This window comes from Diprion similis, chromosome 8 (assembly GCF_021155765.1).
Source record: "Diprion similis isolate iyDipSimi1 chromosome 8, iyDipSimi1.1, whole genome shotgun sequence".
Taxonomy (NCBI): domain Eukaryota; kingdom Metazoa; phylum Arthropoda; class Insecta; order Hymenoptera; family Diprionidae; genus Diprion; species Diprion similis.
Genome location: NC_060112.1, coordinates 24,499,379 through 24,521,700, shown reverse-complemented (window position 1 = coordinate 24,521,700; position 22,322 = coordinate 24,499,379). Strand labels below are relative to the sequence as shown.

Below are 22,322 nucleotides of genomic sequence, written 5' to 3'. Positions count from 1 at the left end.
AACCACGACTGAAAATTCACACTCAAACTTCAAATTTCACTTTCAGCATTGTTTCAACTTTCCAGCAAGTTTTCGTTTCCCTCGATTTTTTCCTCGCTTTCAAACTCGTCAGTTTTCAAACTGCTTAGCCAGATGACATTTTTAACGTCATACACATTTCAAAAGTCCAATTTTATTTCAAATGTCGATTACACGTTCCCTTCAAAGTTACGTTGCAAAAAAAGATTTCACGAAAAGCTTCGTTAAAAATTCACTGTTTTGGTGAATGATCACCGATATCGGTATGAAGAAATTTGTTTTTTATACTTGCGTACACATAGCAAAAGGCAAGAAATAAAAAAAAAAAAAAATCTGGTCGCGTGTTTTACTTTCCTTCGATTGGCCAAAAATCGCAACAATTAAGTATACGTCACGGATTGAAAACTGCATAAATTAATATATTACGTCACAAAATCAGTAAAATTTAATTGCTTTTACACAAACAACAGCAATTATGTGTACATGTTTAATTTTTTTTAACCTGAAGTTTCGGGAAGAAATGAGAAAGATTCGTTGAAAGTTTTTAGTCTGTCAAAAAGTTATGCTTTTGTATGTCGCGTCTCTGTTGAATGCCAAAATTGAGTAGCTATTAATCACTAATTTAGTCGAGCGTGACTACACGTGACACGTGACAACACGTGAATCCGCATGCGATTTCATGATATTTCAAGCAATTTCACGTGATTCCCGAGGATCTCATACGATTTCATGCTATTTCAAGCGACTACACGTGACTTCGAGTGATTTTAAGTGATTTCAAGCGATCTTAAAATGACTGCTGTCGAATTTGGTTTGCGATTCCAACAAGTGGATCCCCCCTCGGTGGATCGAGTCAGACGTACCTAAGAAAGTCTCTGTATATAAGCTTCGGTCGCACTTCTTCAACACTTTTTTTTTTAGTCATGTTTTTCTGTCGCCACAATTTCGACCTAACTCCAGGCCTCGTAACCCTCTTAATCAAGGATCTGTGCAGCGACGATAAGCTTTGGTACTTGGGTACTTTATACCGACGACGAATGGGCAAATTAATAATCTGACACACTGTCTAATCGGTACTCTGATCTTTCTGTTTCAGTCTTCCGAAGGAACTCCCAGACGCTCCCCCTCAAAGGTGAGTAGAAGCATTATCATTTAATTCGCATGGTTTTCAGAATGATTTTACCGTCTCGTTGACCCTCCATAGAAACATCCGTTTGTTTTCTGTGAAATGATTTTCACCGATCAAACGCCCGTAAAAGCGACGTCGATCGCTATTCAAATATTACCATGAATTTATGTCGCGGTCAAATGCATTACCCCGCCTCTGGCAGGGTAACCAGACGTTCGCTTATCCGAGAGATACCAGACCGCATTCTGCATTCATCACACCGTCGTAAAGTTATTGGTATGAAGAAATTGTTTTTTATACTTGCGTACACACAGCAAGGGCAAGAAATTATAAAAAATAAGCAGGTCACGTGTTTTACTTTCCTTCGATTGGCCGAAAATCGAAACAATTAGGTATACGTCGCGGATTGAAAATTGCATAAATTAATATATTACGTCACAAAATCAGTAAAATTTAATTGCTTTTACACAAACAATTAATATGTGGCTTAATTAAACATCGAAACTACGCGTTCATTCAGGTCTATGAAATTGTTTTGAAAACGAATGATTTTTCAATAAATGGGTACGTGGATTTGAAAAAAAAAAAACCAAAAACACCAAGTATGGTCTCCAGATTATCGAATAAGGAAGAAAGAATCTTTGTACAAAATCTATTCCCAAAATGATATTGTTCGGAAGTTCTTTGAGGCTAATTGCTGAATTTTCATGGATTCATATTTTATCTATTAATTTTTTTTTTTTTTGGCATTTTTTTGCAAATGAAGAAGTCTGAAAGGTCGTGACTTGCAACTCGCAGACTTTCGTATGACTTGTTGCCAGTATTTCGTATAATATTTCGCATAAAAAGATTTTGCAATTAGATTTTCTCAGTGAAGTGTCTTTTATTCAATTTTCAACGAAACTCGGCTTCTTCATCTGGTCTGGAAGAAAATTGTCTTTTGCAATTTCTGCACGAGCTTTGGTACCACCAATTAACGGATTCTCCCGCCTCTTTTTCTCTCCGACAACAAAAGCGAGGCCTTAGAGATTGGAGTTGTCGCGAAATTTATACTTTCTCAAAACGTAATGAAATTTAAGTTCAACTCTGCGCCACTTTCTTCTCATCCCAAGTGTCAACCATTTTATATATACCATTCGCACAAATTCAAGGTATCAGCAAAAACTTGAAATGAAGATTTTATAATTTCTAAACACCTTGAAAAAACAGCAGCCGATTCGCAACGAAGTTTCGTTTACGAATATGAATACCTGCCCTTGAAATCTTGTAACTTATTATTTATCCTAGTTTTCTTTTTTTTTTTTTTTATACCGCTTATCGTTAGATTTCAATCTATATTTAAAATACCTACTTATCACTTTTTTTTCCCTCAGATTCTCTTTCTCTTTATCATACCGTCTCTCCCTCCCTCACCAATTTCGCCAATTTTCATTCATTCATTATTTTTTTTTTTTTTTCTCTCTCTTTTTAGCGTTCACCTCTTATTCCTTTCGATATTTTCCTCGCTAGCTCTTTCCATCCACGGGGTTATTCGGATATAACAACCGGGTAGCAACAGTTGTTCCAGAGGAGAGGTCACGCTTCGGCAAACACGTTTCCGCCCTCATCCCCCTTCGTCACCCGGTTTCAGCTTGCCGCGTCACGTCAGCCCTCGGAGTTCATTTGAGAGCCCTTACAGATTTTTCCCCAACCCCCAATCCCCGTCTCCCTCTCTCCTCCTCTCTCAATCCAGATCACGTGGCACCGGGACGCTTCCTTCCTTCCTTCCCTGCAGACGAATTTATTATTATTATTATCATTTTTTTTTTTTTTTATCATCCATTTCCGTCTTTTCAAAAGTGGCCGAGTTTTTCAACTCGAATCGAATGAATTTTGACTTGAATAGACTTGAATTGATAATAATTGCTGAAAAATTTCAACCACAATGTGATAATCGACAAAATTGACCAAAAAAAAAAAAAAAACGAAAAAACAATCAGATTCAACGACTGCAGTGAAACGTACGATATGTGATAAAATAATAATTGATCCGAAATGAATAATCGTACAGGTGAATTTACCTGTAGAATTATTCTGATGTAATCTGAATATATTTCCGCTGCATGGTTAATTTTCGTATGTTTCTTTTTTTTTTTTTTTTTTTTGTTTTTTATCAACCGTTCGAACCGTCTTCTCGCTCCGAACGAATCGCTATTGCGTATATATAATCAAACCAGTTGCCGATTTATTTAATTTTTAACAAGCAATTGGTGCGGCTTACCGAATAAAAATGAAGGGAGAAAAAAAAAATATTTTATGAATAATAATAAGAAGAAAAGAAGAAGAAAAGAAGAAGAAATCTCGGACCGGCAGCGACGGCTTCTCCTATTCACAGCGCAATCATTGTAATGACCGTGATGTGACGGGGTTCGGTGAACTTGGAATTTCTGACCTCCGCAACCAGTTTCTTATTGCAAGTTTGCGGTGCACTTTTGTCGAGAGAGAGAGAAAAAGAGAGAAAGAGAACGGAACTCCGATTTTTTTCGGACGGTCAAGGCGAGATGTACATATAATGTATATTTTGGGCTTTTTCTTTTTCTTTTTTTTTTTTTTTTTTTTTTTTTTTTTCCCTTATGCCACTTCCTCCCCCCTTTTCACCTCTCAGCTGCTGCTGCTGCTGCTGTTGCTGCTGCCGTGTCGAGGATTTGAGCGACCCTGCGAATGTCCGCAAATAAATTTTCAACGTGTCAACGCACCGCCACGTCACGCCTCGCTTGACGAGCGTCGGTGAACGAACACGTGAGATGGGGAAAAAATAGAATTGATGAGACGGGGATGCCGAGAGAGATAGAGAGATTGAGAGAGAAGGAGAGAGAGAGAGAGAGAGTCGAATCACACCCGCTCATAGCGTTTTGTTCCCTCGTTTTTTTCCAAGCTTTATGCCATGTTCAGCTGTTTACGAAAAACTATAGATCGACTCGTTGCCGGTTTTTTTCCCGGAACAAGAATTTTTTCCAAATACACTTTGCAAAAAGTAGGTTTTACTGAAAAAAAAAAAGAAAAAAAAAACAAATCGTCAAACTTGGGGAGTTTGGAACGTCAAATTTGACTAGTTTTACATTCTGTAGTTATCGAGCATCGTTGATCGATTTTTGATCTTGCATTTCTCTTTAAAAATATATTAAAAAATAAACAATTGAAGTAAACAAAAGAGAGAGAAAAAAAAAAAAACGAATTGAAAATGAAGAGGAAAGTTTTGTTTGTACTGTTTGTGCAAAAGTTGACCCCCTCTTGAACGGTGTTTAGATTTTGTCTGCCGCTCCTGTCTTAAACTTCTTCCTGTTTTTACTCTCTTTTCGTTCGTTCGTTTGAACGAATTTAAATCATTGCTCGGCCGCAAAATGTTTTTTTGCCACGTAATGGTATAATTAGAATTTCTTTAACCACGAGAGCATAACGTATGTCCACGAAAATTCCTGCGGCATGTTCACATAGCGAAAGAAATGTCGCTTATTTTCTCCTTTTGCATTCCTCAAGAGTTTTTTTTTTTTTTTTTTTTTTTTTTTTTTTTTTTTTTTTTTTTTTATTCTGTTTCTGCGTCGAGAATCGTATCAACTTATTTTTCTTACAGTAAACTCCGGGGTGCAGTATTAAGGGGATTATTTGCCTTAGAGTTGACAGTTCTTATATATATTCTTTGATTACGGGCTTTTTTTTTTATTAAGTATTCATCAAATTTTTGTCTTCGTAAGCTGCGAATGTGTCGTTACAAAAAAAAAAAAAAAAATAGAAATTAAATTATAACAAAAGTTTAGATATCGATGATTTAAAATCGACGTCAAAAAGATATTAGTAGATTCATTCGATTTCACACTTCACAATGGCTCGTTTTTATTCAAAAAATTATTTTCCATGTCATTCCATAGTCGATTCCGTACTGCCATTTGTTGATCATTATCAATTATCGGTTCAATGTTATAAAAATTAAATATTCAACGATGCCAACATGATGAAAATAAAATATCTCAATGAATTTCTAAAGAATAGTCTCGATAATGAAACGTGCTTACCTGAAATATGCAGAATTCGAACGAATCTACCAAATTTTCAACAATTTCAAAGTGATTCCAGTATTATATCAAATTTAAAAAATTTTTCTTACACATATTTGCTGCTCAATAACATAATAATTATATAAATACCGAATCATGCAGAACTATCGCGCAATGAAATCGATCAAAAGTATTCATTGTTTCGTTATATTTCTGTGTGGAAAGACGGAAACAAAAAAAAATAAAAAAAAAAAATAAAAAATAAATGGAAAAAACTTCGCGTTTGACGCTGAAAATGTGCAGCCGGGGGTGTGAATGAATTTTTTACATTCGTTCCTCTCTTTCGGGGTATTCGGGGAGCGGATTTTAAAGATTTACACGCCCAGCCACTGGCCGAATGTGCAGGCAGGCAGGCAGGCAGGCAGGCATACGTGCTCGTCGGCGGGAAAGTGGCAATTTCATCAAGGAGAAAAGGCTTTTCTTATTTTTTCTTATTCCCTTTTCTTTATACCTTCCCTTCTTTTCTTCCTTTCCGTTGACCTGGCTCAGCGAGCCTCTAATTCTCGAGTCACAATGGCTGCTGCAGGTTTCCAAAGAGAGAGAAAGATAGAAAAGAGAGAAAAGAGAGAGAGAGAGAGAGAAATATAAATTATTTAAAGAACATTCCTAACGCCCACGTCACTTCGGTACTGCGCTGCTGCTGATGTACGACTTAACGCCACTCAATTTAGCCTTTCTACCTCCTTTTTTACTCTCTCCGGGTGTTTTTTGTTTTTTGTTTCTTGTCTTTTTTCCACTCCTTCTCCTTCTTCATTTTTCTTTTTTTTTTTCTCTCTCTCTCTCTCTCTCTCTCTCTCTCTCTCTCTCTCTCCGTTGCTTTGTTCTCTCCTACGCTTTTGAGATACCACTCGCGAATTTTTGTAGGCATCCTGCATGCATTATTTGACGATGTGCGATGTGCGAATCAAGGTTGCCGGATTAAGGACATCACGGGGTGTACAGTCAGGTTGAAAAAGTGGTGAATCTGAAAGTGGTCATGAAACAGAGGTTAAATAAATTGCTTACTGATAATAAGCTTCGCTGAGGCTAATCTAGTTGCATTTTAACATTAAATTTTTTACGACTGATGAGAAAATCTTGAAACACCGAAATTCGACTCGTAAATACTTTATTGTTTTAACTACGTCGTAGAGATCTCATAATTTTACTATTTTTTTTACCGAAAAATTTCATAAAGTCTAATTAGAAATAGATTATTTTATTCGTAAATGAATTCTCCATCGGAATGTCGGATTTTTTTTTTTTTTTTTTCTCTCTTCAAGAAGTGACGAACTCAAGAAAGATTCTGTCCTGCACGACTGACAAGGAATTTATTTACTAATAAAATTTCTTATTTTTCAATAAATACAGACGAACTGTTGGGGATTTTTTTTTTTGTTTTTTTTTCTGTTGAAAATGTAGTAGAATAACGTGACTTTTCTGACGTTGTTAATAACAAAGTGTTTATAATTGAGATTTACGGTATTGAAACATGTTCTTCTTTCTTTTTTTCTTTTTTTTTTTTTAGACCACAGAGAATGTCTTGAATCATTTTCAATTTGATCAGCTTCGGTTTCGGTTGCCCTGTTTAACTTTCGTTTGATTTTGTTTTTGACTATATACAATTTTTGACTCGAATATACGTCCTATGCATCCTTAAAGTCAGCAGAGTTGATGCAATTTGTTATAGAAATTGAATTAGCAATTATACAATTCTGATATTGCAAAGGAATGATCTTGTTTAATCTTTCCTCGAAGATTCACACATTGTTTAATTGATCTCATAAATTTCCCGTCCGTAGTGTAAAATGTGCAGGTATTTTGTTAACCATCCTTGTCTCTTTTCAACGTTCCTTAAATTCCTTCGTGAATAAATTGTGGAACATTTAAACCGACGGAGAAACAAATCGCTGGTTTGAATTGCGATTTTTCTTCTTTTTTTACTCCATTCGAAATATTTCAACTTCAAAGAAACATTTTGCAGGCGGAAATTTTTTCACCTTGTTGCCAAGAACGATTTTCGAAAATTCGACGACTATATACAGGGTGTTCAGTATTCATGGAAATTATGGAATCAGGAAATTCTCAGGGAATTTTATATCCCCTGGAAAAAACCTGGAAATCTCAGGGAATTTCATGTCGTATCTGGAATATAATAATTTTCATCCTAGGTTAATAAAAGTTTAGCCATTTGGTGAGAAGAAAAAATTTTTACTTTCAACTTTCAGGCAATGCTTATGAACCAAGCACTGATTTCTTAAAAATTGTACGTGCTAACAAATTCTTACAAATCCGCCTCACAATGAGCTGTGCGCTAGTCAAATATAAAACATTCTTGTTCGGATAACTGTTGTATTTTTCATGGATTGTTTACATGAGAACTAACTGGATAAATAATGATCCTTGTCTAAAAAACTTGAAATTCTCAGGAAATTACGTTTTCACGAACAACTGGACACCCTGATAGAGCAGAACTTCGGTGCGAAGTAAAAACTTTCAGGAGGTGGATAACTAAAAAAAAAAAATAAATAAAAAAAGTAAGAAAAAAACGAAGGGGGGCCAAGATTACACGATTTCCGGTTATTTGGTTTTTCGTTTTTGAATAATTTTCCAACAGAAGACAACCCCTTCGTACAGGAGCATGTATATAATGCAATACGTTACACACACACACAATCACTGTATGAGGAACATATTTTAACCTGTATAATCTTGTAATCTACCGACCATTCATTCACCGTTTTCCCTCGCATGCTGCGCGGGGCTTTCGTTAGAAAATATAATTAAACGTAATCTACCCGCCTATCTGTTACTCCTATAATGCCTTCGTCCGTCTGTCTTTCTAACTCTTTATGCACGCACTTTTGAAATACGAAACGAATATCCGGCGATATATTTTATAATTTAATTTAAGGAGAGAGAGAGAAAGGAAAAAATTTTTGCTCGTTAGTTATCGTTTATTTCTCCTCTTCATTTTTTCCCCTCGCAGAGAAATGATTATTTTTATTTCAATTTATGCAATTAGTTGGTGATTCTGAGGCAATTTTTGTAACCAGATAGTATTCTACGGTTTTTGGCTTGCTAAGTAGAAATCTGAAATCAGATTTTGAACATTCAAAATCGCGGATCTGATATGGCGCGGACGAAAATTTCAAATTTCATCGAATACGGTCAAAAAACTTTTTTCAGGACTTTTCGGGGTCGCTGATTAGATTCGCAATACTGAAATTTCAGATTTGTAATCAGCGATCCCTGAAACCACTGATCAGAGTTTTTTCTCCGGATTCAATCGAATTTGAAATTTTCGTCCGCTATATTTGAGCAGCCATCCAGAACTTTGAAAATACAATTTCGGATTCGTAATCAGTGACTCCAAAAACTTGTAATTTATGTAAAATATGCACACGTGTAGGCGGTTAACTTTCTCGGAAATTAATCATTCCTTCAATTTCCACGATTTTTGTCAACCAATTTATTTCCAACGATAATAATTCACATTATATCGCAATAATGACTCTCGAGTATTAAAAACCTATGAATATACTATCAGAAATATCGAAAAAGCATAAAGAAATATGTTAAAAAGTTCTCTAAATATACAAAAAGTGGATATAAAATAGGTGCTAAGAATATTTATCAACATGGTATGAACCTCATCGGTGTCCGTCAATTAACGAAATATTAATTGATGTATCATTCAATGAAGAGCAATATTTCATTCGAATGATTCGTCAAATCGTGTTAATTCTACTAATTACATTATTGAATGACAGTTAATTAATACCGTTTATAATGCAGGAGTTACTTCCATTTCGAAATCACTGATACGAAAATTTGAATTCTGAAAAAAACGAAAATGCTTACTCTTTCGTTGTTTTTTTCTCTCTCTCCTTCCATCGGCGTGAACATGTATCTTGAATTCTCGATGAACTCAAAAAAAAAAAAAAAAAAAAAACAACAAAAAACTAAATATAAAAAATTGTTTCGAGAAGCTCGCGACGATTTCACGTTCCGTTTTTGGGCTTTAGAATCTTGAGAAGATTTAAAAAACAAAAAAACGAATCCGTACAGATATTTGACAGATGAGAAAAACACCTGTTCGATTACGTCGAGATATATATATATATATATATAGTGTAATAGGTATAATAGAATAAAAGTAGGCGTCCGAATGTATAATAAATTTGAGAAATTTCCTCGCCACGTCCGTCTCCGTTTACCGATATACATATTCAGATCATGGATCATGAATCAGCAAAGTGTTTTATACGTACGCGAAGTTGGGTGCTGATATATCGGCTTACCTACCTTACCTTTCCTCTTTCATCCGCGGGATGGCAAATCTCCGTGAAGGAATTAGCATTTCAGACGTGACAGCTGTCAACCGTCAAAACTTCTTCGCCATTGTCAAACTGGATAGAATTTATGGAGTTCACTCGACTCGACTTGACTAGACTCGCCTAGTTAATACACGCCTTTCATTCTAAAGCTGCTGCTGTTGCTGCTGCCGCTGATTCTAAGATCCCTGGATGACGTAAATTTTAAACTTTAATGAGAAGTTGAGCGAAAGTTTGACCTTTTCTTTTTTTTTTTTTTTTTTTGTAATTTTACCTTATGAAACCAACAAGTATTTTCCTATTTAATTTAAATTTATCGTATTTTTTTCGTTATTTTTTTTATACCAAGTTTCTTTAAATCGTTTCTTTGAAATTGACGTTCCTTGAAAAGTTCTTTTCATCTGTTGTTACGTACAGTATCGATAGATTTTAAAATAAGGAAAAAACTTCTACGTCATTAAATTTGATATAGATGTAAATATTCAATTATTTTTTTATTTTTTTTATTTTCATAGTAAATACTAAATTATTTTAGAAGATAAATTTTTCTATTATTACAGCTTTGTTTTTGTTTCTGCATTTTTTTATTTTATATTTTCATATCAAACACCGGAGTGACAAGAAAATAGTTTTATTCGTGAAAATTTATCGAACAGTCCGAAGTATCATCACGTCAAACGAAAAATTTTGCTTAAACTTCGTTGAAGCGTTCCCTTAAAAAAAAAAAAATCGTCTTCGTTCCAAAAAAAATGCAAAATTGAAAATAATGGTGATTTTTTTTTTTTTTTTTTTTTTTTTTTGTGTTATCCCTTTTTTACACAAAAACGATCGTCGCGCCAACCGGAAGGAGTAGCGAGAAAATTCTTGAAAAATAATTAGGATTTCTTTGAAGTGGAATCAATCCAAGCGACAAAAAAAATTTATCCAAGAATCTGATAATCTGCGGGGAAATAACTCCTCGATTTCACTTGGAATCCCCCATATACATGTGTATGCATAACGTATTGCAAACGGGATATTTAATTCTTCAATCTTTTGGTCCCCGCGTAATCATTCGAAAGAGCAGACCGGGGGCGACCCGAAAAAAGCAAAGGAAGAAGTTGGTTAAAAAGGAAAAGAAGATGAAGAAGAAAACAAAAAAAAAAAAAACAGAAAAAATAGAAAAGAAAGAAATATTGAACAAGTGACGAAGTAATCTGAAAGTATAATGTCCAGAGTTATTATACGTATGTATATATATATATATATATATATATATATATAGTTGTACATTTATCACGTTGGTTGCACAATCCGTTTCGCCGGCAGGCTTTTCGACGCTTCGTTCTAACGATCGGCATATGGCAGCCAGGCAAAATCAGGCTTTGGAGTCGAGTTGGCGACGATAGAGAAACAAAAGAACCACGCGAAAATTCCCGGTATTTAAAAACCTGCTTCGAATGTGATCCAAACCCTAGAAGATACGTAGAGAAAGAGTGAGAAAGAGAGAGAGAGAGAGAGAGAAAGGGAAGAGGGAGGAAGAAGGTTACATTTTTGTCGAACAGCTGGTTGTTCGACGTTTCAGAGAACGGCTAGAACTTTTTTTTTTTTTTCCTCTCCCTCTCGATCTTGTCTTTCAATTTTTTATCTACTATTTCTCCTCACTTCGGGCACCGACTATTTTTTTTTTTTTTTTTTTTTTTTTTTATCTATTTCCTTTTTTCTCCCCCCCCTTCCTAACGCTATCCACGTTTTTCAACCGAAATTCAACGCTACGTGTATAACTAATCAAAAGAACTAGATCAAAGTCTTGTGCACTGTGTAATTTTAGCAAGATGAGAGAGAGGTGGAAGGAAAAAGAAATTTTCACGTGTAAATCGATAAGAATTTTTGGGTACGATTTTTTTTTTTTTTTTTTCTTTCCAAGCAGCTATCCGAGAATTTTTTTATAACACAGCAAATAAGAAATCCTCGTAAAAGAATATTTGTTGAATATCTTATTTTGAAAAATCGGTATCAGAATATAAAAAAAATTTCTCATCATACTATCACACCAGCATACTTAGTTTAAATTTGATCAAGCCAGAAATTCACGGAACTGAAAATCTTCGATCATTCGGAATTTCGATGTGGAAGTTATTTTTTTTTTTTTTTTTAACTTCTCATTTCTCGAAATTTTTTCAAACGAACTTTGAGCCTCGAATTTCGAAACCATTCGAAACTTTAACGTTTCCTTGGTGTTTCATTTACTTCGCTTAAAGTTTCGCCACCAAAAACTTGGCAATTTAGCGCTTTCAGAAATTCGGAATTTTAAACCCCGCCTCGTCCGATCCACGTTTTCAAAAAATTTCGTTCCACGATGGGGAGGCGAGGAAGATTGACCGGCAAGTCGCAGGTGCGACGAAACCGAAAAACGGGACGAATAGCCGTAGAATTTTAGTGCAGGGTGCTTGCTGGGAGTTCGCATGCCGCATGCGTTAGAAGCGGCGTGGCTGGCGATAATTAAGGGCAATTTACAACGGCGATTCCGCCTCGACGTGTCAAGTGAATTATGCCCGAAGGGTGAGGGTGAAAAGCCACTCCGTATTATATTTTATACGACCACCCCTCCTTACCTGCTGCAACTGCGATGCAAGCAATCATATAATCTGCATATTATTATTCCCGTCTGTCGTATTGTGACATCGCACGCAGCAGCAGCAGCAGCAGGGGTAAAAATAATTGAACACCCTTTAGGTTTTTGAATTTTTCCAAAAGATCTTCAAACGCGTTATATTTACTGTATAATTTATCGAGTGTCGGTTGGTCGTTGAAAAAAGAAAAAAAAGATTTTTAAGTTTCAATGCTTTGTCTCACTGTTAAAGGGTGCCGGCAGATTTTGAAAATTATTTTTTGTTTTCCTTATAAAACTAGATTTCATTTTCTCTCGGACACCGATTTTTTTTTTTTTAATTTTATAACGATTCAAAAAACAAAAATCAGACGGTAAAAAAAATAAATCTAAGATCAAAAATACTTTTTACTTGAATATTTTCAATTTTTCATCATGGAACGAACAACGTTGCGTATAGAAAAAAAAAAAACAAAAAAAAAAAAAAAACTCCCTAGAAAATTGGTAACTAAAAATTTTCTAGGAAGACTAGAATAAAAATTTAACGAATGAAAATATGAAAAAAAAATCAATAAATCGAATAAAATATTTGACAAAATATTTAGAAAATCAGCAAGCTCGATAAATTTTATAAAGTAAAATATGACTCGTGAGTGACAATCGGTGACTCGGTTTTTCCTCCGAGAGTTAAGTCGAGTTTCCAGGATCGATTTTACTTCACAGAATTTAGCGAGTATCGTACATTCAAATTCATTCCAAATTGAATTCCTCAGTAAATTTTCCCCTTCTTGTATATTAATTTTTTGTTTTTAATATGAAAATACTTTTCCGCGGGAATTGACGTCAAAAATCAACTTGACATTCAATACCTGGGTAGGTAATTAATCGCACCGCGAAACACTGCGGCAAATTGACGAAAAAAGGAAAAATTCACGTTGAGAAATATATAACTTTAAAAAACAAGGTGGCCAATTTTATAAATATTTTTATAAACGGTTTACAAAAAGGTACGATCTATAAAAAACTTGGAACTCGGTTAGAAATTTTTTTATTCGTTTGATTTTGATCAGTTGGTTTTTTTTTTGGGGGGAAGTAACTGAATCGAAATTTGCTAAAAACAAAAAAAAAACGTTTTTTGTATTACGGCTAGTTTTCAATCAGAATTTCAATCAAAAATCTATCACAAACGGTTTACGATTACTTGATGCAAGTTCCTCTGTCTTTTGATTTTTATTTATTTTTTCTTCTCTTTCCCTCCTCTTTTATATTGAGTCGTTTTTTTTTTTCTTTTTTCTTTTTGTCTAAGATTCTCTAAAAAAAATCATACTCTTAAAATGAAATAAATATCAATCAGGATTTAAGTCGTATAGTTGTTTATAGTCTTTGAAATCCAAGTCAGAAATTCATGATGCTTACATCTGTACGAGTAATTTTAAGGATTTTGCCTCGAGAATTTGCTGCTGCGGTAAAGAATTACAACTACGCGTTCCTGACTTTTGATTCATTTCCGTTTGGCAATAATTTCCGGAAATTTGTAGAATTTTTTAATTTCAAGATCGCACGCGTACGAATATAATTGTTTTTTTTTTTTTTTTTTGTTCTTCTTCTTTCAATTATACCTGCTTAATTTTCAAATTTATCATTTATTATTAATATAAGACTCGACTAGATTTCTAACGACGAAATTTCAGAATTCTCTGATTATCCGAAAACATTATGGCGGATATGAAGCAAAGGCCCAGAAAGATATAAATATACACGTATTACACACATCGCATTTTAGCGGCCATTCCGTGAAAATTTGATTACACACTTGCTTGTTGGCGATGAGATTTTATTGGATTATATTATCCGTCGGCGGCGTTTCTTGCTTAACATAACAGCTCACGATCAGAAACGAGGTACTCGTAGGTGTGGGCATGTGTGCAGTTATATATCGTACATGTTCGTTCGGTGTAATATCTGGGTCGAGTGCGGAAATAGCTTAAGTACACGCGATACGTACATACGATTAGTGTTATAAACGCATGAATGCAGCGGCGGCTTTTACGGATTCGCTATGAAAACGCGAAATTTAATTCGGATGCAAAAGTTTAACCGAACCGACGTTCAAAATTACCATTTATACGGCTCGATGAACGTTTGGAATTTTTTAATCCCAGTTTTTTACTCGCTAGTATAATAGTAAATTGGTCACGAGCGAGGGGGAGGAAGAGATTAATTACGGGGTTAAAAAGTAATTTAAAGTAAAATAAAAATTATTTTAAATGTAGAGGAAAATAAATACTAAATTTTCAAAGAGATTGGATATTCAATTGGTATATAGAACTCAAACGTGTGATAATTGATTTGGTAGATTTTGAAAATTTGAAAAGTCTCGAGTATCGAAAAGGTATACGAAGCTAAAAAGATAGAAATCAAAAAAAAAAAAAAAAAAACCGATTACAGAATATCGAATTTTCGAACACGCAAAAACTACTTCATAGAATTTTAAAAAAATATACCAAAAATTAAAACTTAGAAAATTGAAAATTAGGGGAAGGGAAAATAAAGAATACTCGGTAGAAATGTATAAATGTAAAAAAATATCGAAATATAGGCAATTCTGTATTTTCGTTTACTCTTTTTTCATTTTTTTTTTTTTTTATAATACATTTCGCCTTTTCTATACATAACAGAAATTTCCACCCTCAACATATTCAAATTCTACACGAATTGAAGCCTCGCATCATCAAAAAATCGATATCGACCTTTCGATCTTCTACCGATTTTTCCACTTCTCACTGTCAGCTGTTCTTCTTTTTCTCCTTCTTCTTCATCTTCTTCTTATTTTGTGTCCTTCTCCCTTTCCTCAAACTCCGAGCTTTAAGGTGATTTCCCCCTGAAACGGGCTGCGTCACCGATGGAGAGATTTCAGGATAAGGGCTGTTTATTTTCCCGTTGTTTCACCCTTTCGCGAGATTATCGAGACTCCCGCTCGTTCGGGGAAAAACAAGGGGAATGAGTCTCAATCTGGATCAGTAGAACGCGTTTAAGCTCGCGGGCAGTTCGCCAAAAGGTTTGGGTTTTCCGAGCGTGCGTAACCTCTGCTTTTAGTGTCGCCAAAACCAGCCTCAAATTACTCGCAAGTATAATAGAAGAGGAAATTTTATACTCGCGTTGAATGAACTTCGATAAAAGGAAGAGAAAAAGAGAGAGAGAGAAAGAGGGGAAAAAAAAACACTATCTTCCCCGCAATTTCGTGTGCATTTTCTTTTCAACATTTTCACATCCCTTCAGAAAAAACATTTCTCACACTTGTTATGTGTGGAAATTTTTTCTCCATTACGACGATTTGTATTTATTTATTTTTAATTCCAAATTGGTTTCGACCTGTTTTGGTCAAGTTTCGTTATTTGTTTTGTTTCTTATTTTCGTAATAAATAAGAAACTTGGTAAATAAATAAAATTTTTGCCACTTCGTGTTAAAACATTTTTCCAGATCGATATTATTACTGTCGAAATTGATGTTGATTTTATCGATCTATTTATATCAGGCAATAACCTTACACGTAATAATCTTCTAAAATCGTTTACTTTGTAGAAACAACAAACCGCAATCCCGTATTTACTATTCCTCTCAAAATCTCTCCTCTCGTTTTTGGAAACGGAGCGAAAGCTTTTACTGCAGAGTGCAGTTCAGCTTCTAAAAACAAACAATACGACCCTGTTTTACAAACACAAATTTGCCAACCCTGCAGAGCTTGTAAACTTTTTGAATCCTATAGTTCTCGAGAAATTAGACACGGTGTGAAATTCCCAAAGCCCAAAATTGTCTCCAATCAAAAAAAAAGAAAAAGAACAACAAAAGCATGAACACAAAGAGAAAATAAATAAATTTTTAAATAATACTTATTATTGTTATAACAATTTTTTCTACTATTCATTTTTTTCGATCGATAAAATCAAGCGCGAGGGTAAAAAGATGGCGAGAAGAACCAGCGAAATCAGAGTGAATTGATCGAGGCCAACTCGTCAAGCAGCGCCAACTGACCATGAGTAAGTGAGATTTTTTCTCCCATCATCATTCCGCTGTAGCTCGAAGATCCGTATCATCAGCATCAGCAGCATCAGCAGCAGCAGCGACTCGCGATATACAAACTCGATCTGCGAACAGACAGAGGAGATGCCCACCGAGTTATTATTACAGGTTCTTCATCCGCTCGTAATAATAGGTATAATACGCGAAACTCCGATAACTATCTCTCATCTCTCTAACCGTAATATATAAATCCTCCGAGTGGCCGAAGCAATCTTTCGCCGCTTCGCTGACAGCCCGATTTTTTTTCTATATTTTTTTCCGAGATAATTTCATCGAAATTACGGAACTAAATTACACGTGTATTGAGTTTGACCAGTTTTCAGAATAAATTTTAAGGGGTTATATATATACAGGATACAGGAGGTCGAGAAAAAACGATTTTTCAAGAATTTTCACCTTTCAATTTATTAAAATAAATTTTTTTACACATATTATGGTAACTTTTAACTGTATTTTAACATTTTCAAGTTGTTAATATTTGGCGGATTGACAAGAAATTTTCTCTGTGTGTCTACTTAAATATATTTACGTACATTACAAAAAATAAAATAGAGAAAAAAATTGATTTTTTTCAAAATTTTAACCGTATATAAACCCTTAAAAAAATAATTTAATACGATCTAGTTTTTTTTTTGTTTTGTTTTTTTTTTTTTTTTCCGAGACACGCTTTCCACGACGCACGACGTGTTACTTACAAATACTCACGTGCAGGCATAATTATTTTGATACTCTTCTACATTTGTTCCATTAGTAACCGACGTGTTATACACTGATTTTTTAGAATCAGTGTCATCTTGTTGTTGTAGGAAATGTTGTTTTAATTCACTTCTGCCTTAATTAACGAAAATTTGACATTATTTCTTTGTAAATTTATTTCTAATATATATATATATACACACACGCATATATAACGTGTAATATGTATAATAATGCCTGACATTGATGAAAGCAAACAATGCCTCTATTATTCCTCATTTGGGCCACCCGCGTTACGCCAGTTTCTTTTCTCTTCGCTCTTCTTCTATCATATCTATAATTATGTGGTAATTAAAAGATTTATGGTACGCATGTAACGACTCGATGTAATTAGATACATACTTAGATAAATAATGAACTACAATGCACGGTACGTTAAGTCTTGTAACAATAAGTACAAGTCGGTGGGTATAAATTTATTCCTTACAATAAAGTTGAATTGATTACCTCCGCTCTTCAGCGCAATTTGTTTTACTTTGATAAGTACAGGTTGTGTAGATTTTCTTATCGCGGATGAAAATCAAATCATCGAAAGCAATGAGAAGAAAAGAAAAGAAAAGAAAAACAACGACGCGATATGCGTTGAGAACCGTTGATCACCGTCTCGCCTGATTGGCCAGTGCTTAGTGACGTCATCGGAAAACCGCGCGGAAATTCAAAACCTTAGCTACAAATATGAATACATTCATTCTTATTCATTATTTCTACAAAAACAAAATAAAGCTTGTAATATTTTTCTTTACATCTCTCGTAAGTAGAGCTTGAACATTTCAACAACTTTGAAGAAGAATTAAGATAAGAGAAGAGAAAGAAAAAAAAAAACAACAACGAAGAATTGCAATCTTAACAATTGAGGTGCAATTGAGGATCATCGGTGAGATAGAAAGGAATGAATAAACAAATGATAAACCGAAACGAAAATATGTGATTAAGTGAAAGAAAGGAGTAATAATAATCGCATTCTGCTCATTGTATATCGTATGTACAATGTGTTTTATTTTTACACGTGCAGCTTTTAAGGTTACTACTTCAATTCGAAAAATCCTTTTGATGTCGAATCGAGACTAGCGGCCGCAGCAGCTGCTTGATTATATTCTTTGTTAATCGTCGTTTTGTCTCTCTTCTTCTATTCTTTTTTTTTTTTTTTCTTTCTCTCTCTCTCTCTCTTTTTCCTTTAATCTTTCCTTACACGCGACTTCCAGTCGATTTTCCTTCGTACGGGATGAAAATCCCTGAACCGGACTCACGCAAACATGTTTTTTATCCTCGAGTATGTTTTGCCTCTTATCAGTCGATTCTTTTTCTCAACAGCTACGCAATCGTATTACTTATTGTTAGACGTACATACGTACATCTCATGTATATATATATATATATATATATATATATATATATATATATATATATATATATATATATATATATATATGTATACGCGATCCTCGAGCGCGTGTAAAAATATCCTAAACACATTTTCATTCTCTTTTTTGAAACTTTTTTCTCTTCTCGGTTTTTTTTTTTTTTTTTTTTTTTTCACGCATCAGCTGTTCCCTTGTCGAATAATTTACCGTCACCGCGTATATTTTCACGCGTAAACTTGTATCGCGTGTGAGTCGTTTGGCTACGTGTGCATATGTTTCTTTGTGTGTGTGTGGGTGTGAGTGTTTATATATATATATAATACATGTACGAGTACAGATGTAGCTATACAAAGTATGTACGTGACTTGTGTAACGTAGGTATACAGAGAACGAATTTCGTATGGTCTATGGATTAGACTTTAGCATCTCTCGATTCGTTGCACGTTGCTGACTCGTTATTTATCAATTCCTCATTCTACCCGATCACCAAGGATACATTACATTATTATACCTATATATGCATTATACGCATTACGCGTAGGTACATATAATTTATTGTTATTTAATCCAGTTGCTAACTCTCGACGTCACGTCCCTGCAATTCTAAATTTAATTATAATCTTGGAAAGCTTGTCGATTCTTTGCTCTTACTGTCTATAATAGAGTTGATAAAAGTCAAACCTCGTGTTTCGTTTTGCTTTTAAAATCGCGTAACGTGTAAGGTTAATAAAAATTTACGTTTATACATCGCATTTGATATTAATATATATATATATATAATAGAGACGTTTACAAATCAAATAATTCTTACGACACCTTGTATAACGTAGATATATAACTAATTCCTTCCTCATCGAGGGGAATGCAATTTATTCCAATGTCGCGTATAAATTTTTTTTTTTTTTTTTTTTTTCGTACGTATATCTGTCAAATTAATAAAGGTTATTTAAATTTTTCAAACGTTATCGTCAGTATATTTATAAGTATACTATTCCGTATTACATAAAAATCAATTAATTTCATATAAAATTATACAGCTTTACGACACCGCGTTAATTATCGATCCTGTATACGTATGCGTCATGTATATTTATATATAGTATACACGTATACAGACAATGTATGTAATATGTGTAACTAAAATTGGCGTAAGCCAGGTTCTTCGAAATGACTCAACGTCAATAACATACCTATAATAAACGTGTACAGTATGCCTATAGTTACGAAGAATTAGCTATCACGCGATGAGACAAAATGAAAATCACTAATGAATTCTTGGTAAAACGGAAATGGTCTGAAAATAAAATTAAAAAAAAAAAAAAAAAAATAGAATTTGAAAAAGAAAAAAAAAAAAAGAAAAAAAAAACAAAAAACAAATAGAATACTCTTACAGTTGGAGCTGAAAATGAAGCGAAAAACGAAAGAGGTAGAATAAATGAATAAAAATATCGCTGATGAATGAGAAGACTGGTGAGGAAAAAATATTTAAAAAAAAAAAAAGAAAAGAAGAAAAGAAAGAAAAAAAAAAAGAGGGAAAAAAAAATAACAGGAAACAACCTAGCGAGCGTTGCCAGTTCAGTTGCCATTAAATACCTTTATCGCCCCACGTGACATGTAACGTATCATCTGCAATACCTGCTTCTTTTCTTCCCCACACGCAAAAACGAATCAGTGAAATTATAACCGCACCCTCGTTGATTATGCTTTCGCCACCGTCTGTGTATGTGAGTCTATTATACCTATACACGCAGGCACGACACATACACACACATATGTATATAATATATATATATATATATATGTATATATATATCTGTATGTACAGCCAGCTATGTTTAGCGATGACATAACTGTGTCAACCTTAACACGATCACCGGCTTGTCAGACTGTCTGGCGGTGTGACACACACCTCGTTCCTTGTCTCTTCCATATCAACCTTCCTGCCTTTTCTATTTTTTACTACTTTTTTTTTTTTCATTTTCTTTATTTTTCTTGTCAGATATTCTAGGTGGGCACTTGCGATCTGTAGACATTGCTCGCCGCGATTTTTCTTTTTTTTTTTTTTTATAATTTATTTATTTTTTTCTTACTTCAATTCGTTTACCTGATGAATAAGACGAAGGTAGAAGAAGAAGAAGAAGAAGAAGAAGAAAAAATTTTTGCGAAATTTAACAATATTTCCAACGTCCAAGCTGAACATCTAGGTATTTCTTAAATTTCTGGTATAATAAGAACAACGATAATAGTAGTAATAATAATAATGATGACAATAACAGTTATTAGATACGTAAAGTAGAGCTGTCGTTTTAAGTTTGCCTCATCTATACACTTTTTTTCAAACGAATCGTCACTCTTCTGGAGTAAAAACCGAGCTAATTAATTTTCTGAATACGTTTTTTTTTTTTTTTTTTTTTTTTTTTTTTTTTTTTCATTTCCGGAGGTGAGTATCACGCGTCGCGACGGGTCCCCCCGAGACTATGGCCAAGGATCGTTGGCAATAAGTGTGACTTTACGGGCCGTAAAAAAATCCAGTAGTAGAAAAATTTGATACGGCCATATACGCACCCACCGAGGAAAAGGACACACGACACCCCTCGGGCCGACCAGCAGCAGTAGGGCACCAGTCACTCACTTTCGCCCACCCCTTACCTTGTGCCCTCCCACGCACACGCACACACACGCGCGTGCATAGATAGCTTGTATAGATGCGTAGAGTCAGGTATGCACGTATACGTGTCCGCGGCATTTACGACCCTCGTGAGATTTTCCCTAGTTCGCATCAATCCTCCTCCCGCTTATCCGGCGAAGCGTCTCCTCTTCATCTCCCTTCCTCTCATCCTCCTCATCCTCCTCATTCTCGTCTCCCTGCACGTGTCAATGTCAATTTATACCGAATCACGTATCTCTGTTTGAGCTCGTCTTTATATATATATATATATATTAGACTGTATCAAAAAAATTGACTATTTTTTTTTTTTAATGGTATACTGAAAATATTGTTCAAGATGACGAAAAAGAAATACCATAAAAATTTCAGATTTTAATATTGATATTTAGAGGTGCCTCATCGCGATTTTCTACTTTCCATAAGAATAACATGGCAAAAATGGTTCTTGCTCCTTGCCATTTTTATAACTAGACAACGACGCGTTGTACAGAAAATTCATAAACATGTTTTTGTAGGAAATTGAACGTTCTACAAAAAAGGTCTCTTGTCATTTTACGATAAATCTACTCCTTCAAAAGTTATTTGAGGTCCTTTGCTGATGTTTGACCTCAAATAACTTTTGAAGGAGTTGACTCTCAAGCTGTTTATTTTTTTCGAATTATGAATACCTGACGAATTTCTGCTTAAGAATAAATCGACGCCATTTTACGACTATTTGCAGGCTCATTCAAACTAGATTTGACTCAAGTTTGTTCATGAAATTTCGTGTTTTCAATTTTCTATACTTGAATTTCCTAAATTTCAAAAACTCTACCAATCAAATTTTCACGACTCTGAAAATTCGATATTTTGATCCTTCCATCAATCGGCCATTTTAGTTTTTCACACACACCCAAGTGTGGTGCGCATGCGCTGTAATCAGAGATCGGTTGTTCATCAGGGTGACCAACCATCAGAAATTTGAAATTTACACATGACGAATGACAAATGACCTCGCGATGTATCTAACCTAAAAAATTCTGACGGTTGGGTGAAATATCGTTTATAAATGTCAATGATTGGTCGTATCCTGTGGTTTGTCAACCTGAAAAACAAAAGATATTCGAATACAGCGCATGCGCACTAAACTCTAACCGAAATTCATTTGTTTCGCGTTTCGTCGACCAACAACGACGCGTCACCAAAAATTAACCCTTTCAGTCACGCAATTCGGTTACCTGAAAATTCAAATAAATTCAGGATTTTGCATGGAATATAAAAAAAGTTTTTTTTTGCGGGTGAGATTTTTAATTATGAAAAAATAATTTTGCGA

General features: G+C 34.4%; 1 protein-coding gene across 4 annotated transcripts in view; it reads left to right on the top strand.

The window, feature by feature from the left end:
- The window catches only part of LOC124409755 (growth factor receptor-bound protein 14-like), a 288,180-nt gene that overhangs the window by 165,467 nt on the left and 100,391 nt on the right, over window positions 1-22,322 (top strand). For all 4 annotated transcript variants that reach the window (XM_046887582.1, XM_046887583.1, XM_046887581.1 and 1 more), the window contains one exon: window positions 1,115-1,150. In XM_046887582.1, coding sequence (XP_046743538.1) covers window positions 1,115-1,150 — 36 coding nt within the window. The remainder of the gene's footprint in view (window positions 1-1,114; window positions 1,151-22,322) is intronic.